This window comes from Branchiostoma floridae, chromosome 13, assembly GCF_000003815.2.
Source record: "Branchiostoma floridae strain S238N-H82 chromosome 13, Bfl_VNyyK, whole genome shotgun sequence".
Classification (NCBI taxonomy): Eukaryota; Metazoa; Chordata; class Leptocardii; order Amphioxiformes; family Branchiostomatidae; genus Branchiostoma; species Branchiostoma floridae.
The window spans coordinates 19934935-19953097 of NC_049991.1; the positions used below are offsets into that span (position 1 = coordinate 19934935).

Consider the following 18163-nt stretch of genomic DNA (forward strand, 5'->3'; position numbering starts at 1 on the left):
TACTTTAATGTTCACGGCGAAAAATGAGCGTAATTGCCACAAATTATTTACCGCTATGCCCCCCTCCCAAGGAGGTAAAAATCAGATTTCTAACCTCCTTGTTACTACAAATAGCGTAGTATTTACGATAGCTATTCTTCGTCATTTTCCAGGCTTTTCGAACATAAACTTAAAAAAAATGCATTTTCTGTCTTAATAAAACATCGTGGCCCGTTGTACTTCCCGTGAAATACGTAAAAAAGTTATTTTTGTAGAGCGCGGTTCAGAATCGTGGCGTCTGCAGGTCGGAAATACGCACCTCTGATTGGTTGAAGCCACCAAAACAACAACAACTGAATATATAATGTCGGGGAATCCCCAGCAAAATCGCGCTCTGATTGGTTGGAGCGGTGCATCATGGGAATTTTGCTGGCTTGCTGCTAGCTCCGCCGCCATTTTGTTTGAAAGAGTTACATTTTGAAACGCAAAAGAACGCTATTTTCCACGATTACATTGCACCATCCTAGTTACAAAATGCATAATCCAAAGAACTTTCCGTGGAAACGCGTTTATATGTGAATTTATGGTGTCTCTAGCGTAATTTTGGGTTTCGATGCAGGCGTGAATGTGCCGACAGAAAAAGAAAATAATGTCGCATTTTTCTGGTCACACAAAAACAAAACTCCCGCAAAGAAGCCTGCAACATTTTCAGATCATAACGATTATGTTTTGGGTAAAAATGTTCGTGGATGTAAACGATGTGCCGGCGTGCAGCCGCGTGAAACCTCAGTTATAGTATATTTCGTTTGTCACAAGGGCCACCGTGAGTATGAGAAAAAATTATGCCAACACGCTGCAAATTATAGCCGTACTATTGCCACCGTTTTTCTTTTTCAAATCATTCTTATGAAAGAAATACGGTACTTCTCATGTGCAGGCTTTTATACATTTCTCCGCAACAGCACACAGGTATTAAAGTAGTAAAGACATGGATAATAAAGTCTGTGGAACTTGATTGAATTGAAGACTTGTCAGTTCCTTTCTTTACTGCCGCCATGTTTTTTTTCTGTATAAAGACCACCTATGTATGAAGACCACTTTTGCTGGGTCCCTTGAGTGGTCTTCATATACAGGTTTGACTGTATGCAGTCTATTGGTCCTCATCATGTCATTTTCAAAACCCTATTTGGGGCATGACTTCAGTTCTACATTTTGTGTTTGCCAAAAACTGAACAAAATAAATGTTAGAATTCAATATAGTTAGTACCTATTTTAAGATCTCTAACTGTGTTGTTCCCAGGTTAAGCAGCATGAGTTCAGGGAGGTGTTCCGTAAACTGGAGGCCTTCAAGTTTGACTGTCAGGGACCGTACAGCATCCTGGACAAGGTAAGGCATCAGAAACATCTCACTTCATCATTGCTTTGTGTCAGTAGCGTGCGTAGTCCAGTGGTTAGCAGCCCTGCCTCTGGAACTAGAAGTCATGACTTCAATTCCGGCTGTGTTGCTCACCGAACATGCATGCTACTGGTAAGGGTTGCACTCCTTAGGACGGGACGTTAAGCCGTTGCCCATTGAAATCTTTTTCCGTCCCCTGGATTTTGAATGGAAACCCTGTCAAAGGTGCGGCAGTCCAAAGGGGTCACAGGGCATGCTCCCTCAGGAAAATTATGAAATCTAGACTATTAGAAACGCTATTTCCTTTATTTTGTGGGGAAAATTTTGCTGGTAGACTCAGCTTTGTTCGATCCAAATCTTTATATGCCAATTTTTGTCCGTTAAAGAGGACGGAATGGTCAAACTTTTGTCCGTCCCCCGCATTAAAATTCTGTCAAAGGACGGAAGGACAGATGCTGGCTAGAACCCTGATGTTACTACCTTTGTGGGTCGCCGAAAAGAGGCATAAGACATCGTCATGTAGAAACGTGATAGAACAGGCTATCAAGGGTATCTACGCAATCCTGACAAGTTGCCCTATCAGATGCTGTACATTGGAAGATTCAAGTATAATCTAAAGATGAGATTTGAAGAGTTAAAGTTGTCCTTCGAACTGCCTCTTTGTGCCTAATTTCGGCGTCAATTTCGCACTGCATTGGGGTTTCCGTGCTACCGGTGCAAAATTCTGACAAACTAACCATTTTGACTGAAATCATTGTGTAGAAAATGTGAATAAACTTTGACAGTGATGAAGCAACATTGATCATTACTACGTGACGATGTCTTATGCCTCTTTTCGGCAACCCACACCTTTTCCTTGTACTTACTGTACATCTGTTTCTCCCAGTGTAACACTGACATCACAGAGATGGAACAGGAGATGGCAGCCCTACAGGAGTCGGCAGGGTTATTTGAGGTCAACGTGCCTGACTACAAGCAGCTCAAGCAGTGCAGAAAGGAGATCAAGATGCTCAAGGTAATTAGAAAGTAATTGAATATAAAATTTTAACAGTCCTTGCTTGTTGGTTGTCAATGACAAGATGTTGTCACATTGGCGTACCAAATAGGGATAGTGTTTTTTGGCACATATTTTGGCAGATTAGTCATAAGGTTTGATTGGCATCAATTCACCGTAACAAAAGTCTTGTAAAGTGCCTTTTCTTAATGTGTGACGTCGGGGCATGGTGGGTATTGAGCCAGCAATGTGTGCCCAAATTGATTGGAGAAGCAATTAAGAGGACTATTTTCAGATTAAAAAAAAAAAAACATGTAACAATTTTCCTCTCCCCAGACCCTGTGGGACATGATCATTCTGGTGATCACCAGTACAGACGACTGGAAGACCACTCTCTGGAAGGGTTAGGATCAGTATTATTCTGTAGTCTTGTAGCTTTAACAGATTCTTATTTCTTCTCCCCAGACCCTGTGGGACATGATCATTCTGGTGATCACCAGTACAGACGACTGGAAGACCACTCTCTGGAAGGACATCAACGTCGAGCAGATGGAAATGGACAGCAAGAAGTTCGCCAAGGACATCCGAAGTCTGGACAAGGAGATGAGGTCAGTAGGGATCCAATCCTTCAATCAATCAACCAATCAATCAATCAATCAATCGACCCATTGGCCAATCGATAATAATCAATTCTACTGCGGGTTTCAAGTAATCCTACTAATCTTGTGCTCTTTGAAGAGGCACACAGCTTTTCTCACTCCTTCCATGTGTAAAATAGGTGAAAGGCTGTGGGAGGAAAAGTTTGGGCTCCACCAAAACTGTGTCCTAGACACTGGAAAACAACCCACTGTTCCTACAGCTTTAAGAACAGACTATGGGACCACCTTTGTGCGTTTTATTAGTTACCTTTAGTTAGCTTTGTTTATTCTGGAAACTCAAATTGGCCCACAGGCTGCTTTCATTGAAGTCATGAGGTAGTAGGTAAGGGTCACACAAATATATAACAGAGGTGCAGGTTACATCATTTAAAGTCCTGTCTTTCTGTGTGTGCAGTACTACACCAGGCCTTTTCACTGAGGTCATGAGGGAAGAGAAACATGGTAGCAGGGTTGTAGCCAGCGTGAAATCATTTTCAGTCCCCTTGATTTTGAATGGGAATCCTATCGAGCACCGAAGGCATGGCGTGACGTTGCGCATCATTTCTAGGGGATCTGGGTCCCAGAAAATTTTTAAATCAAGACCCTCTAAAACACTATTTCCTGCATTTGCATTTTGAGGTGCAAATTTTGCTTGTAGACTAGGCTGTTCAATTGCATCTGTTTTGGTGAAGAAGAACACATGGGTTTCAGTTTTTTTTATATCTTTACATATAATTTTTGTCTGTCCCAGGGGACGGAATGGGGGAATTTTTTTTCAGTCCCCAGCTGCAAAATTCCTTCAAAGGACTGAAGGACAGGTGCTGGCTACAACCCTGCATGGTAGTATAACAGAGGTACAGTTTACATTATCTAAAGTCCCTTACCTGTACCTCTTCGCTCTCTCTTCAGGGCATGGGACTCCTTTATTGGGCTGGATAACACAGTGAAGAACATGCTGACATCTCTTCGCGCCGTGGGAGAGCTCCAGAACCCTGCCATCAGGGAACGACACTGGCAGCAGCTCATGCAGGCTACAAAGGTACGGCCCTCTAACATTTGTCATGGGAGGTTTCTATTGTTATTGGGTAGGCCGACTACTCTCTTCGTAGCCAGGGGCTGAATTGTGAGGAGATTACAATTGGCGGGGCTAAACCACAAGGGTATGGAGCGGCTGCCATTTGGAACTTTGTGTTGATTTGTCGTACATACATGTACATTTATCAGCAACATAGCGCGATTCTATTAGAGGGCATCGATAAGTACATGAGGAATGCTGTAGGCATGAGGATGAGTGCCACAAGCACAAGTAGGGGGTCTGGGGTCATACTCCCCCTTAAAATTTTGAAATTTACAACACTCAGAGACACCATTTCCTGCATTTTTTGGGTTAAATCTTGTGATATAAAGCCAAAGTCTTCTACCTAGAGATGTTATAAAACTATTAGAAAGTTCCCTTGATATGCTGTTTGGAACAAAACATAACCATAGAAACTAGGAGATTAAATTTCAAGTCAGCAGCGTTGAATCATCTCGTCCATCACAGCATAAATTTTGTGATATTAAGCCAAAGTCTTCAACTTTTTTTATAGAATAATAGAAAAATTCCCTTACTATGCTGTTTGAACACAGCATAACCATAAAAACTAGGAGATTAACATTTCAACAGCGTTAAATCATCTCTTCCATCTCTGGTCTGTTGCCCACAGGTGAAGTTCATCATGGACGACACCACGACCCTGGCCGACCTTTTGGCCTTGAACCTGCACAACTTCGAGGACACGGTGCGAGACATTGTGGACAAGGCGGTGAAGGAGAGCGGCATGGAGAAGGTTTGTTTATTTATTTTACCAGGGGTGACATATCGCCTTATCTTTGCACTTCTCAATTTGCCCTGATGGAGGGTAACCTCAGACCAGGGCTCTAGCCAGCGTCCGTTTTTCCGTCAATTGACGGAAATTTGCTGCGTGTGACGGAAAACTTTTTAAACCAATCCTTCAACCTTGACGGACAAAATTCTTTGGTGGAAGCTACAGGCAGCTTGAGGCCGTAAAGGCTACACACTGTTTGTTTTGCTTTTGTTATGATTGTTGACAATGTGTGTCGGCGCTCTTTCGCATAAGATAATCTCATTAAAACCAGTTTTTCAAGGTCTCAGTTCAGTCCTTCTAACTCCTGGAATAATTAATTTTTGATGGAAATTGGCTGATGGAAAAAAATTTCGAGCTGGCTAAAGCCCTGCCTCAGACATACATGTACATACATATCAAATAAAATAGTAAGTAACATTACAAGAAAAAATTAACATAAATGCATATAATGCTAGACTAAGTTCACCTTTATGTGTGGGATATAACCTATATCGTTTCAAAAAACAGTATTTAGGGATTTCAGGTTGACGGACAACAGTTTCAAACTGCATGATTTCAAAAATACAATTTCAAACCACCGTTTGTCGATTTGATATCCCTAAATACCATGTTTTAAAAACAAACAACGGATATGCACGTAGGTCACCCCGAATAAAGGAGAACTAGCATTACCTGTCAATACGAATCATAGCAACTTAGGAGTAACCAATAATTAATATCATGTTAATATGATATGAGTAAATCAAAAGTTTAATATTCCCTGGGTAGGTTCTGAAGGAACTGGATGTCACCTGGAAGTCTATGGAGTTTGAGAATGAGAAGCACGCCCGCACCGGCGTCACCCTGCTGAAAGCCAGCGAGGAACTCATCGAGACGCTGGAGGACAACCAGGTAAGATCTTAGTAGTAGTAGTACCGTAATTGTAGTAGTAGTGTTATAGTAGTAGTAGTAGTAGTAGTAGTAGTAGTAGTAGTGGTAGTATCCAGAAAACGAGAAACACGCTCGCACCGGCATGACCCTGCTGAACGCCAGCGAGGAACTCATCGAAACCTTGGAAGACAACCAGGTAAGATCTCACACTCAGTGTCTTTGTATTTGTGTTTCTTAGGATAATGAAACAGGGCATTACACCTGGTCAGCCATGGTGAGTCTTGGTGGAAACGGCCGACCCCAGGGCTGTCTGCAGCTTTGATTTTTGAAGGGTGAAATCTTTCTTGCAAAAATCAAATTTAAGTCCCAGGACAGAAAGACAGGTCCTGGAGACAGCTCTGGCCGACCCACAGAAATACAGACCGAGGTCCAGCTCAATTTCAAAAGCTACAATAAATGGAATATGATAGTCATTACAATAGTCATTAGAGCATAATTAATTTTATACACAAGTTATTTTACACACAGCAAAACAAGTGTGAGTGATTGACACAATGTTAATGTTCTCACAGGTGCAACTGCAGAACCTGATGACGTCCAAGTACATCGCCCACTTCCTTGAGGAGGTGTCCGGCTGGCAGAAGAAGCTGTCCACGGCCGACTCTGTCATCTCCATCTTCTTCGAGGTGCAGCGCACCTGGTCTCACCTGGAGAGCATCTTCATCGGCTCGGAAGACATCAGGTCAGGAAAGTCTTACACTTATCTCGATTGCTCATGTCTTATACCTAGTGGTGCGTACTTAAACTCATATTCAGGTTTAGTTCTGGATTCAGGTCCACCAGTTCAGGTTCAGGTCTGAACTTACTGGACTTTAAGTCCGGACCTGAACCCCCCATCATTACATATTATGTGTGCAAAAAAAAGTTTTTTGGAGGGGAAGGGAGATGGTACAATGTCATGTAAAATTGCATTTGGCATGAATTGACATACAATGTGAAAAATACATGCAAATTCTTAATATCCATAATTTGAGATATTTCATCAAATTCCAACTAAAACTAAGATTTTCCTTCCCTCACTTTAGATCGCAGCTGCCTGAGGACTCCAAAAGGTTTGACGGCATCGATGTCGACTTCAAGGTACTTTATTTGTTTCCTTTCTTTATATTCTAATTGGTCAGGTAGACTTGCTTTGTGTAATTTGAGCCTAAAGGGTTATCACGCTGGACTGTGGTGCATTAGCAGCATTGCTGTATTCTAAATTGATTTTGTGTTACCTTTGACTTTATTATGGGAATATCATGCAAATTATTAGCCTGGGTACCATCCAGATAGTAGTTCGCTCCTATGTTCGCTTCTGCTATCCGTCTGGAGACGTGCGCATTCAAACCGTCTGGTGCTAACGTCAGTTAATGAGTGAATCAAGGAATAGGTTCTAGAGCGCTCGTTCGATGACAACAGGTCAGACGGAGAGCTTGTCCGGTGTTGGAACGCCTGTTCGGACGATCGCTTGAAACCATTCCATAATTCGCTCATATGTGGGGACCAATCAGCGCCTGCTTCCAGAATTTGGACGATTCCAGACGTTTAGATGGTCCGCGTTCCCAGACGGAAACACAGAGAAGCGACTGTATATAGTGTATAATGAATGTCAGAGCTAGAAGCGACTGTATATACTTTTTAGTAAATAATGAACGCCGGAGCGAACTACTTTCCGGATGATACCCAGGCTAGCAAATTATAGGAGTATGACTAAAATGACAACAAAAAAGGAAGCACAAAAAGCGTAAAGTTCATCAATGAAATTTGTCCAGGACTCAATGTCAGTGACAATGCCAATTGAATGTACCGCAGCTTCAGTGATATACTGGCCTAAGCTGCATATCAAAGTTTTACAGGGTTTTAGCCAGAAGTTCATTTTAGCGTAGTGGGAATGGTGTGGTCTTGGCCCTTCCACGGTGAGATTTTGAAAATGTAGAGTTAAAAGGTGGTACTCTGTTAACATCAAATGTAATTTAAAGGATTTTCTGGTCAGTTTTAAGGGTCATATCATCATTTCCATTGTTCAGACATTGATTAGACATTGTTGAACAAGCAAATGATAGCAAAGCACAACTTCACTAGTTAAAAATTAGAGTAGTGGCCCTTATTTTAGCGTAGTGGTCACAAATTTTAGCATAGTGGCCCACTACTCTAAAATGCACTAGCTAAAACCCTGTTTTACCAAAGGTGCATGAAGTAGTCTAATGTGTAGTAAAAAAATGTACATGGAATAGGGCTGGGTACCGGTACAAAAAATTCAGGTCCAGGTCCGGTTCAGGTCCAAAGGATCAGGGCCAGGTCCGGACCTGAACCTAGACCTGTTTCAGTATGACTCATACCAATGGTCTATTTCACTAGAAAGAAATCTGTTTGGTGGTGTATTAGACTTACACTGGCGTTTTAAAATCCTACAACGCTAGCTGCACATGTACGATTGTCTGTAAAACTTGGTAGAAATTATTATAAACTCTACTCTACTTCACTCTTGTTATTTTTTTCCACCTGCAAGCGCCAAAACGTTTGAATGCCTTATAAAATTCCAATCGGTCCAACATTCGGTCCACCCAATTTTTTCAGGTCCGGTTTTTCTGGACCGGTCCAATAAGAAAAACCGGTTTTGTACCGGTACGCTGTACCGATACCCAGCCCTAACATGGAAAAAGAGCCTTGAAGGGCTTTTTGTTTGTCTTAAATATCTTTAACATGGTCGGAAGTGTCTTTGCCCTTGGTGCTGAAATGGCTTTTTGATAGTTACTGTCACAAACAGAGCAACTTTTGTGGATGTTTGATAAAAATGTATGTCTCTGAGGAAAACACAGTGAAGTAAAACTTTGCAGAAAATTAGGAAAAAATAAAAATTAACAGCAACTCTCCATGATTCCATCAGGTGCCATGATACAGCCACATTAAAAATACATTGTTATAGAGGTCTACCTTAGGATTACTGAACAGATGCTGCAATTTGGTACATACCTTTTAATCATTTGAAATTTGTTTGGGTTCCTCATGTGGCATTATGGCATCTGGTGGAATTATGAGAGTAGATGTTACATCTTGTTTGTTTTTGTGTGATTAATTGTTATTTATATTGTTTTGCGATCACCAGGCTACATTAGAAGGGCTAGTTGCCACGCCCAACGTGGTGGAGGCCACCAACAAGAAGGGCCTGTATGAGTCACTGGAGACACTGCAAGGAGGGTACGTATGGTTTCTATCTATGACATTAGAAGCATACTGTAAATGCACAAATGTTCGCTGTGGTTTTATGTGCGCGAACTGAAAAACACCGTGAACATTTTTCCCTTATAGCCTAAGACTGCAGTCTATGGTGCTACCACAAACTTAAAACCACCGCAAAAAAGTAAAATTCCTGCAAACATGACTCTTGTCTCTTATACTCCTAAGACTTGTACTGTTCAGTCCAAACCTGGTGTGTTAACGCTAGTTCACCTTTATCCGTTGGGTAACCTATATCCGTTGCTTTTTTGACGCAGGGTATTTGGGAATATCTGACTCCAAAGGACGTTAGTTTTAAATTGCAATATTTTCAGGATATTGCAGATTAAAACTACCAACTGTCGACTTGATGTGCCTAAATACCCTGTTTTTAAAAAGCAATGGATATAGGTTACCCAACGGATAAAGGTGAACTAGCGTTACACCTTGGGCTGGTGTACTGGGCGACAATACAAACCATTACAAACAATCAAACAAGACATGAGTTTGTTGTACTTTGAGATGAAGTGCAGATAGATGTACAATAGCTAGGTGTGACAAGTCTTTCAGCTGTGTAAATATGATATGACCAGCTGCTGCAAAGCTGGTGCGTTAAGCTGAAGAGCGGTATCTGGCTATGTACTAGGTACAAATAAAGATTCAGATTGTGACTTTGTTTACATGCGTCAATGTAGGGTAGACATCCAGGTAGTAAGATACACCAAAAAGGAGTTACTCAAGCAACTGGATATGGTTTTGAAACGGTCAGACGTTTTGGATAGAATCCACTATCCTTCGTCAGTGACACTGATTACAGAAGTGATCTGGAAGAAACAGGTCTTTTATACTCTAACTATGAATGAAGACAATTTCAGATGTCCAATAGGAAACGTTGTTAGACAATTCAGACAGAAGACAATTTGGCCCTGTTAGAGTATAAAAGACCTTTTCTTCCAGATCACTTCAGTGTCACTGACGAAGGATAGTGGATTCTATCCGAAACGTCTGACCGTTTCCAAAGCCATATCCAGTTGCTTGAGTAACTACTTTTTGGAGTATCTTTGTTTCCATGATTTGTTTCCCTCCACAGCCTGACCCTGTGTGAGAAGGCGTTGGCTGAGTACCTGGAGACCAAGCGTCTGGCCTTCCCTCGCTTCTACTTTGTGTCCTCAGCTGACCTTCTGGACATCCTGTCCAACGGCAACCAGCCTGTTGTGGTAGGTTTATGTGTGTTAACGCTAGTTCACCTTTATCCGTAGGGTCACCTTTATCCATTCCTTTTAAGAACAATGTATCTAGGGGTATTCAGTCGACAGATAGTGGTTTCAAACTGTACTACAGTCAAACCTGTCTATAGCGGCCACTCAAGGGACCGGACAAATTTGGCCACTATAAACAGGTGGCCTCTGTATAGAGGTGGTAACTTGTAGATAAAATACCCAAGGGACCGACAAAAAGTGGCCACTATGGACAGGTGGCCCCTCTGCAGAGGTGGCCCCCAATACAGGTTTGACTGTATTTGAAAATATGACAATTTGAAACTACCGTCCATCGACTTGATATCCTTGGATATCCTGTTTAGCAGCACAACGGATATAGGCTACCCCGCGGATAAAGGTGAACTAACGTTACATATTGTAGATATTTTCTTTTAGCCTGGTTATCATCCAAAAAGTTGTTCGCTCCTACGTTTATTATACACTATATACAGTTGCTTCTCTGCAATTCTGTCTGGGAACCTTCACATCTCTAACAACATCTGGAATCGTCCAAATTTTGGATGAGGGTGTTGATTCGTGCCTACACATGAGCGAATTAAGGAATAGGTTCAAAGGCTTGACCCAAAATGCCCTGTCTGCAGCTGCTTGGTGTTGGAACACCTGTTCTAAGGAGCGCTCTACGATCCATTCCAAAATTTGCTCATTAACTGACGTCACCACCAAAAGATTTGAATAATGTACAGTTTCTCAGACAGGTAACAGAAGCTGATATAAGAGTGAAATACTACACACTGTCAGGCTACTTTTGCTATGCACAATGTGTAATTAGAATGTTGTATGATTTCGGATTAGTAGTTTGTCATGATTGACCAGGGTTGACTGCTTTCTAAATAAGATCGAAGACAAATGTCACTTTGTTATGGAATGTTCTTGATATAATGACAAACGCACAGAGCTGTTCACTTTACTTTCCGCTTGCTCTAAAGAATTTGCTACTCTCTGTTCGCTAGAGAAACTCAACTACATTCTGGGAGGCAATAATCCACACTGTGTGTGTGCAATTAGGCAAATATATCCACGAATGTTTATACCATAGAAGCAATAGTGTAAATGACAAGCTAGACCCTATATGTTGACTTATTCACACCTATAGATATCCATATATGTGTGTTTAGTTGTACTGTAAGTAGCTGTTATACATGTAGGCCTTACGAAAGGTCGCTGTACTTTTGTCGTGTTTTAATAAAGATTATCATGAAAGTATTCTTACTGTTCTCAAACTTGTCTCTTCCCCTTCAGGTGGCCAAGCACCTGTCCAAGCTGTTTGACAACATGGTGAAGCTGAAGTTTGAGGAGGACTCCAGTGGGGAGGCCACCAAGATGGCAGTGGGGATGTACAGTGGGGAGGGCGAGTACGTCGAGTTCGACCAGCTCTGCGACTGCAATGGACAGGTCAGACTTCTGTTTGGTTGTTACCTTTGCTAAGAAGGTTATGTTTTTGGTGTGTTTGTCTGTCTGTTTGACAATGTGTGTTTGTTCATTTTTAAAAGCCAGTAAGGTAGTTTAGGTAGTTTCTCTAAACTGAATAGGCTACCCAGGCATTTGAAAATAAACAAACAAACAAGCAGTGAGTATGTCACTGCCGCCGCTGATGCTGTACGGTACCGCCTTAAAGTATGTCTCCTCTGCCACTTATCTTGGATACATAACTGACCTTTCGGATGACAGCAATTAGATCCCACGTCAGAGGTTTTTATTCTCGGGCAAATTCACTCCTCCGACGGTTTCGGTACTGCTCAGCGGCGGTAAAAAGTGAGTTGTTCTCAGCATATTGCTCCCCAATGTATTGTGCTGAAATCTGGAGCAACTACAGCGTGAGTGCAATCTCGAAACTGCGTGTGGCTTACCACAGCGCATTTAAACTCCTCTTTTCGGTCGGTAGGCACACAAGCACTAGTTGCTTGTTTGTTAGTAATCGGACCGACATGTTTGACGCAAGGCGCCGCAAGGTCACCCATGCATTTGCTATGCGCTTGCTGTCGTCTGACAATGACATTATTCGATTGCTTGTCCACTCGGACGGCTTTCGCTTTAGCACATTCTGGCGACACTATGTAAATAATAGTTAATTAGTTGTAAGTGTATTCTTTTTAACCTCTGTTCTGTGACTGTTTTTTATGGGCCATGGGCCTGAATCAAACAAATAAACAATAAACAAACAAGTTCTAAACTTGTGTTGTTTGTGCAGGTTGAGGTGTGGCTGAACCGGCTGATGGACCGGATGAGGGAGACGGTTCGGCTGGTGTGCGCCGAGTCCGTCATCACGTATGAGGAGAAACCGCGCGACCAGTGGCTCTTCGACTATATAGCACAGGTATTCGCTTAATCCTCACACCTTTGTGGTTACTAGTAGTAAGGCTAGTTCACCTTTATCCGTTGGGTAACCTTTATCCGTTGTATATGAAATCGAAGTATTTAGGGATATGAAGTTGACAGACGACTGTTTCAGACTGGACTAATATGAAAAATTGCGATTTGAAACCAACGTCTGTCTACGAAATATCTGTAAAATACAACGTTTTTAAAAACAACGGATTAAGGTCACCATGTGGAGAAAGGTGAACTACTGTTAATAGTCACTGTACAATCATGTAGTTGTAATGCTTTATTGCTGCGTACAATGTTTACAAGCAAAATGATTACAAGCAATTATTATCAGCAACAGCCTTGAAGGCAACCATAGGCTGCCTGCATTGCACCCAAGGTCACATAAAAAGTTCATGACATATATCAGACTCCTTTTCAACACACCTTGGTAAGGCTTAGGTATCAAAGATCACTTTTCAGGTGCACTAACATGTCAATGGGGGTGAGCCCTCATGTGGCTTCTAAGTCCAAAGCTGGAAGCACACAGCCGTCTCCACTTTTCACATTTGTCAAGACTGCTGTTGCTGCCATCCTGTGGCATCTGGCCCTTGAGCAGCGTTAAGGTGTCCTCTTTCAACAAACCTACAATCATTTAAAAATTATTTCAAATCATTCTCTTTAAAAGCATTACATGTTTCGATACTAGATGGTTTTGAAATATTGACACATTACATGTTTTGGTAAAAGACGGTTTTAGAATACTTACATCAGGAAGTACATCAAATTCAATAGGTCTTAAGTTTAAAAATAGTTCTTAAGTTTTGGGTTGTTTTATTTTCAGGGTTTTGCAGTAAAATTGCGACTTACTGAGTTTTCAACCTGATATCTGAGGACCTGGATGCTATGAATATCATTTTTTTACTAGTTTTTACCCTAGTCCATGTCAAAGTTTGGATAATAAATCTTACATTATCAAACATTTACGGTAACTATGGTGATATCTTTGCAGCCTGCCCTGACAGTGAACCAGATTTGGTGGAACACAGAGGTCGTCATCACCTTCGGACGGCTCGAGGAAGGCTATGAGAACGCCATGAAGGAGTTCAACAAGAAACAGGTACGTCATCTTAGCTTCGGAAGACACTTCGCAGTCAACTTGAGCTATGCGTGCACATTTCTGGGTACAAAATTGTGACCTACTTAATGTATACACTGGTATGACCAGTAATGTACAATGCCAAAGGGTAGATAGCTTTAGAATACAGAATGGTTTGTTTGCTTCTATTGCATACAAAAAATGTCATGTACCATGTAAATTCTGGCACAGATACTTGTAGCAAATGATGATAATTTAAAGAATGATTTGACTTTTTTTATTGTCTTGTGATGTCTTATTTATTAGCTGATTATGCACATGAATCAAATCTATCTCTTCAGTACAAAGCTGGTGTGTCACGTCATAAGGCGTTTTGTCAGGTATGCATACAAACAAAAAACTAACTTGTTTCATTGGCTGACAAAGGATGGGCAGCAGAAGATCATGACCAGATGAACCATCAATAAAACAAACAAATAAATAAACAAACAAACAAACAACTTCTTCTTTCTCTAATGTCTAGATCAACCAGTTGAACCAGCTGATCACCCATCTCCTGGGTGAGCTGACCAGAGGAGACAGGCAGAAGATCATGACCATTTGCACCATCGATGTACACAACCGAGACGTGGTGCAGAAGATGATCATCAACAAGACGGAGTCGGCCGGGGCCTTCCTCTGGCAGAGTCAGCTCAGACACAGGTGGGATTTCTCAGGGCTCAAAATTCATTTTGGGATTAGGTGCACTGGTGCACCAGCTTAACAAATTGGCTGCACCAAAATTTTTTTGGGGTGCACCACTTAAATTTAAGTAATAACCTAATAGCAAAACCTAGTTACATTCCCATCAAATTCTTAAACAAGTGCCATGACAGACTTTTTTGTTATCTTTCTAACACTTTGATGTCAAGAATATGATGTATACTAGTACACTTTAATATCTTTATTACATAAACCTAAGAAAACATTTGGGTGCACAGCTCCAATTTTGGGTGCACCTGGGTGCACATGCACCCGGTATTTCGAGCATTTCTTCTCTATTTGTGTGTTATAAGAAACAGTGGTCAAAATTGTTCTTTTTCCCAGTATTCTGCAATATTGTAGGATGTCAAATTTTTGTTATGCACTTTGGAAATAGTTTTTCAGCAAATGCCCAGGGTTCTGATGCTTTGTTATGTTTGAAAATGCATTCTATAAGTTTACAGACTGAGCGTATCTTTTAATAGCCTGGTAGAATCAAAATGGTTTGATGTCTGGTCCCTTGATACAAAAGCAGTTTATTCTGATTTTGCATTCCGCAAAATTGCAGGTTAAAGATGAATTTTCTTCAGTAATCTTGAAAATCTTTCTGCAAAAGACTACAGACGGGTATTTCAAACACTTCTTCAATATCATATATTATTTAGTCACTTTTTCAAACCGCACTGTGTTCCCAGAAATTCTAGTGCCTTTTTTTCTATTTCGATTATGATGTGTAACTCAAACATCAACTTGATTATATCTCCGAATAATTTTTGTCTGCAGAAGTTACATGTGCCACTAAGTATGCTTACCCAGCCTAAGTACTGCAAGTAATTGATTGATTGATCTATTGCAGCTTGCAAAATACCCATTTGCACACTTTCACATTGCAATCACTTTTTGCTTGGTGTAACCTACTTCTAAACTCAGGTTGCACAGGGTGCAACTTAGATTTTGAGCCTCAGAACTCGATTTTGTTGTCAATTTACTTGGAAGAAATAAATGGACCGAGGCAGCTCTGTTTCATATCAGCCAAACATGTCTATTATGTATGTATGTACAGTGTATGTATTGTACCTTTTTTTTCAGAAATTAGTGAATTGTAGGTGGTGCAACTTGAAATTCAGTTGTGCAACCTAGTTTTTACCTCAGGTTGCATACAGTTACGGTGCAACCTGGCTCAGAAAAGTATTTTGTACACTGTATTGGATTGTTCATTGATCGATTGATTGATTGATTGATTGATTGTGTCTCGACAGATGGGATGAGAACCAGAAGCACTGTTTTGCCAACATCTGTGACGCCCAGTTCATGTACTCCTACGAGTACCTGGGAAACACCCCTCGCCTGGTCATCACGCCTCTCACGGACAGGTATGGTATAAGAAGGCAAACCCAACCTGTTTAGAACTAGTCAACACTAGGATTCGAGTAGCGTCTTTTTACAATTATAATGTTTATCACTTTTCATTGTCACATGTACATGTACTTGCAATTAGCCTCCGGGCATGAACCTGAATTTTCTAGGTATAAAAAAAACTGATACTTGACAGCAAATGGTGTTCTCTATTCTCTGACATTCTGAAGACAAGTAAAATTTAATTTAGAAAAAGGACATTAAGGCATCAGAGAGGATAACTTGTATGAACACACCTTCGATTGGATGCACTTTTCATGCTGATCTCCAAAATGTGATAGGGGAAAACAAGCGATAGCCATTTTTATTTAGTATATATATATATATGCGATATATTATGACTAGTGCCTACTAAGACCTCAGCTGACTAGATTACTAGTTGATGTTCAATTTAGCAGATCAAATTGTTGTTATCATTTGTCTTCTACCATGCTTTATCCCTGCCAGTGCATCAGCATGACACATCATCGTGATCACTTGCATAGCACGTTATTTGACTCCAAAAGGTTCACAAAGTAAACAAGTAAAGGCGTCTAAAAAAGACACCTATAGGCGACGCATTTTAATGTTACTGACCCGCCCCGGGGTGTATATGGTGAGCTTGAGGGGGGGGGGGTATCTTGTTTGTGCGGGGTTGGTTCCTTAGGGGGGGGGGGGGCAAAAGTGGCCTTAAGGAGGGGCGAAAGTAGTCTGAACTTCTGATACTATTAGACAGGCAATTTTCTTATTATGACATTATCTTTGACTTTGGTTACAGTCCGAATTGTCAGTCGATCGATCCGTCAATCAATTGCAACACGTGCAAACAAGATCTAAAACAGTACAAGTACAAAACTTCAAGACTTGTATCAAGAACTTCCCATAACAATAATAGAGAGATTTAAAGCATTAAAAATTAAGGACTTAAATTGCTACTACAACTGACGGCTTCAATCTATATATGGTCTCATTCGGTCAATATTGACCATGGCAAAATCCTAATTGATATCAGTCAGCCCTACAGCGTCGACTGTGGCTAAACAGTCCTATACGAGCATTACATTCTCTGCCACATTGGGCACATCTGCAAGCTGACTCGGGTCTGTTGTAGAGTTCTTTTCGCAGGATCCGCTTTCCTTCTGCCATACGCATCAGTCTGGTTTCTCCTGATTTCTCATAAAGAAGATAACCATAACAATAATGTAGAATTCCAAAGAATTAAAGATTAAGGACTATGTGACATTATCTGACCGGTTCGGTCCATAAGAAGACGGATTATAGGATGCACAATATACAAGGTACTTACGTCCATAATCTTCTGTCTTTCCTCAATATAAACGAGGGACATGATAATAAAAAGTGTAGATCATCTTCAACAGAACTGTTACCATAAAACTACCCCCAGCTTGAGGAGCGAAAGTTGCCTGGTCGGTTCCCGTTTGGAAATGTGACCGTAACATTACCCTTATTTTTGAGGAGCTGTTGAAGATCTTGTTTGAGATATTTATTAATTCTTTTGGCAAATCTTTTATCCAATATTGTGTTGACCCTTTCACCTCACCTAGTATTAGGCCACAGTAAGTAGCTATTGTGGATGACATCAGCGCGAATACAATGTTTTGAAAGGAATGAATGAGAGCCGATCTAAGTGACAAAAGTTTTACTCATTGCGGCGCCCCTTTGTAATCAGTCCATGGCCACATGGGGTCGGCGTCATTGTCTTGGTGATGTCGGAATTTCTTAGTAATCGGTGACATCCCTAATTGATCTGAGCCGAAATGCCGCCGTGCTAATCAATGCCAAAAACATCCCTTTGTTTATTACCGACAGAACTCCGTATGTGGCCCGGCCGCTGGCACGGCAAGGTGCCACGGTACCTCTAAAGCGGTCATTACAGCAGCGCATCTCGTGGCGTATGCATCGCAGACTTTTCGCTCTGAAATTTCTCGAGTTTTCGCTTAAGTCTTTCCTCTAACCTTGTCGGACGATTTGAACACGCTTGTCCCAAGTTTCATCTTGCTGGCCAAGCCACCACGTATACGCCCCGTCGGCGGAAACCGCTTCCCGTTCAGCGGAGCCAGCGCGCCAAGACCCCGTAAACGTCGGCCCGTCCCCGGAGCCAGTCAGCTAGGTCTCCGTCGGATCATTCTTCGGTACCGGTCAATCACGTCCCCGTTCCGGTGTCTCCCTACAGAGCCCTTGCGAGGCCCTTAACATAGGACACAACTTTCGCGGTCTCAAGCCGGATTTCCTCCGAACTTGTTCGTACATACCCGGCGGCATTGCTTGGACAGTGCTTTGACAACGTACTCCCAGACTGTGACTTCCGACCCTCTGCCCT

The 18163-nt window shown here is 41.5% G+C and overlaps 1 protein-coding gene across 1 annotated transcript in view; it reads left to right on the forward strand.

The window, feature by feature from the left end:
- LOC118428621 (dynein beta chain, ciliary-like) overlaps window positions 1-18163 on the forward strand; it is a 106091-nt gene that overhangs the window by 27059 nt on the left and 60869 nt on the right. The window contains 15 exon segments of the mRNA XM_035838726.1: window positions 1280-1366; window positions 2262-2390; window positions 2835-2977; window positions 3917-4046; window positions 4714-4836; window positions 5644-5766; window positions 6318-6487; window positions 6831-6885; window positions 8894-8985; window positions 10094-10220; window positions 11523-11675; window positions 12472-12597; window positions 13600-13707; window positions 14210-14388; window positions 15687-15800. Coding sequence (XP_035694619.1) covers window positions 1280-1366; window positions 2262-2390; window positions 2835-2977; window positions 3917-4046; window positions 4714-4836; window positions 5644-5766; window positions 6318-6487; window positions 6831-6885; window positions 8894-8985; window positions 10094-10220; window positions 11523-11675; window positions 12472-12597; window positions 13600-13707; window positions 14210-14388; window positions 15687-15800 — 1859 coding nt within the window.